This window comes from Mus pahari, chromosome 12, assembly GCF_900095145.1.
Source record: "Mus pahari chromosome 12, PAHARI_EIJ_v1.1, whole genome shotgun sequence".
NCBI lineage: Eukaryota > Metazoa > Chordata > Mammalia > Rodentia > Muridae > Mus > Mus pahari.
In genome coordinates this window covers 27934803-27937247 of record NC_034601.1, presented here as the reverse complement: position 1 = coordinate 27937247, position 2445 = coordinate 27934803, and the positions used below count along the sequence as shown (strand labels likewise).

General features: G+C 40.7%; 1 protein-coding gene across 2 annotated transcripts in view; it reads right to left on the bottom strand.

Annotated features, from left to right (window-relative positions):
- Fyttd1 (forty-two-three domain containing 1) overlaps nucleotides 1–2445 on the bottom strand; it is a 30018-nt gene that overhangs the window by 9636 nt on the left and 17937 nt on the right. For both annotated transcript variants that reach the window (XM_021209098.1, XM_029544595.1), the window contains exon 4: nucleotides 1887–1999. In XM_021209098.1, the coding sequence (XP_021064757.1) occupies nucleotides 1887–1999 (113 nt within the window). The remainder of the gene's footprint in view (nucleotides 1–1886; nucleotides 2000–2445) is intronic.

The following is a 2445-nucleotide window of genomic DNA, read 5'->3' as shown; positions in this document are numbered from 1 at the left end:
GCAACCACATGGTGGCTCATAACCATCCATAACAAGATCTGACACCCTCTTCTGGAGTGTCTGAAGATAGCTACAGTGTACTAACATATAATAAATAAATAAAATCTTTAAAAAAAAAAAAAAAAAAGAAACATCCATGTAGCCTATGCTGATGGCACTGCCTCAATACTAGCGCTTGACTGTCGAGGCAGGAGCGATCCCTACACATATGAGGACAGTTTGGTCTACAGAGTTAGAGTTACACAATACTATCAAGGAGGGGCAGAACAAAACAAACAAAACTCAGCAATATTTATGTAGCTTTGTAGCTTTCCTGTCCAAAATAATCTATATTATGACTCTGTATTTTACTAAGAGTCAAGGCTAAAAGAAAAAAAAAAAATCAATTCAGCTTTCAGAATTGACTGAATAACTCTGACCCAAGTGCTATGATTTTCACCACAATGATCACCTTTACAATTTTATTTCTATGTTAAAGGAGGTAAAGAAGTATAGTTAAAGTTTATTTGGCCCCAGGCCAGATGACCTAATCTAGATCCCTGCAACCATAGGGTAGGAAAAAACCTAGTTCCCTCAAGTTGTCCTCTGACCACCACACAGACATCATGCTATACACACACACACACACACACACACACACACACACACACACACACACACACTTAAAAAGTGATACGTTTTAAAAAAAGTTTACATTAATGAAATTCTTTAATATTACTGTGTCTAAGAAATAAGACAGTTACTACTGATTGCCTCCCATGTTAGCTTTTGGATAGATATTTCAAATATCTCTCTTTTCTTGTTTTTGCTTTTTTTTTTTTTGAGACAGGGTTTCTCTGTGTAACCCAGGCCCCAGGCTATCCTGGAACTCACTCTGTAGACCAGGCTGGCCTCAAACTCAGAAATCCACCTGCCTCTGCCTCCCAAGTGCTGAGATTAAAGGCATGCGCCACCACTGCCCAGCTCTCTCTTGTCTTTATTCCCCACAGTGTTAGGGATAAAACTCTGGGCCACATGCTAACTAAGTTCACTGAGTCACATCTCCAGCAAGGAAGTAACTGTACTGTAATAACCAGATAACTTTAAGAATCATTGTAAATCCATTCTTCTGAACATATCAAAGAAATTATTTTGTACACTGTGATGGTTACTCTCAACTGGAAAATTGGTAGGATTTATAATCATTATGGAAAGAAATCTCTGGACATGTCTGGGAAGAATTATTTACATTAAATTAAAGTGAAGTAGGAAACCCATCCACCAAAGGGAGAAGGAGCCCTTCTAGAGCAGTGTGGTTATGAATGGTCCCCAAAGGCTCCCGTATTTGAATCCTTGGTTTCCAGTTGGTGGAACTGTTTGGGAGGTATTAGGAGGCATGGAGGCACTCCCCCTTGTTGGAGGGAAATGCCATTATCAGTGGGCTTTGGGGTCTCAAAGACTCATGCAACTCCAAGTGCTCGCTCGCTCTCTCTGCCTCCTACTGTTGTTCAAGATGAAAGCTCTCAGCTAGAGCCACATCTGCCCACTGCCATGCACCCTACCATGGTGGGGATGGACTTTGAAATCATAAGCCCCAAATAAAGTGTTTCTTCTGTAAGTTGCCTTGATCATGGTGTATTATCACAGCAATAGACAAGTAAGTGGGTCTCAGCTGAACAGAGAGAGAGTGACTTGAGCTCAAGTGCTCACTGTCTGTTTCATGCCTGTGGACACTGTAACCAGCCTGTTCTTGCTGCCGTACTTCCCCTGCCATGATCAACTATAACCTAAAATAAGCTCTTCCTTCCTTAAGTTGTTTTTGTCAGATACTCTGGCACAGCAACAAGACAAGTGGCTAACAAAGATACATTCAAACAGTACACTCTTCTCTCCACTTGAGTACTTACTTTCTGTTTAACTGATTAGGTCTCTTGAGAACAGCAACTTGTTTCCTTTGTACTTCATTCTGTCTCAGAAGGCTTGTCTTCCTTTTCAATGCTGGAAAATATCGTTCTATATTCTTTTAGAAGGGAAGACAACTATGTTAATCAGACTGACATTTGTTATATACCTTACTACAATAAAACCCTTTTTTTGGTTGCTTTTTTTTGTTTGTTTTTGCTTTTTGAGGCAGAGTATCTTTATAAAGCCCTGGCTGCCCTGGAACTCATTATGTAGACAGGCTGGCCTTGAACTCACAGAGATCCAACTGCTTCTGTCTCCTGTGTGTTGAGGATAAGATGTGTGCCAACATGCCTAACATTTCTTTTTTTTGGTTTTTCAAGACAGGGTTTCTCTGTATAGCCCTGGCTGTCCTGGAACTCACTTTGTAGACCAGGCTGGCCTTGAACTCAGAAATCTACCTGCCTCTGCCTATGGAGTGCTGGGATTAAAGGCATGTGCCACAATGCCCGGCTTGATTTGCATTTCTTAGTTGGAGTTTTATACTATTTGTGACTATTGTGA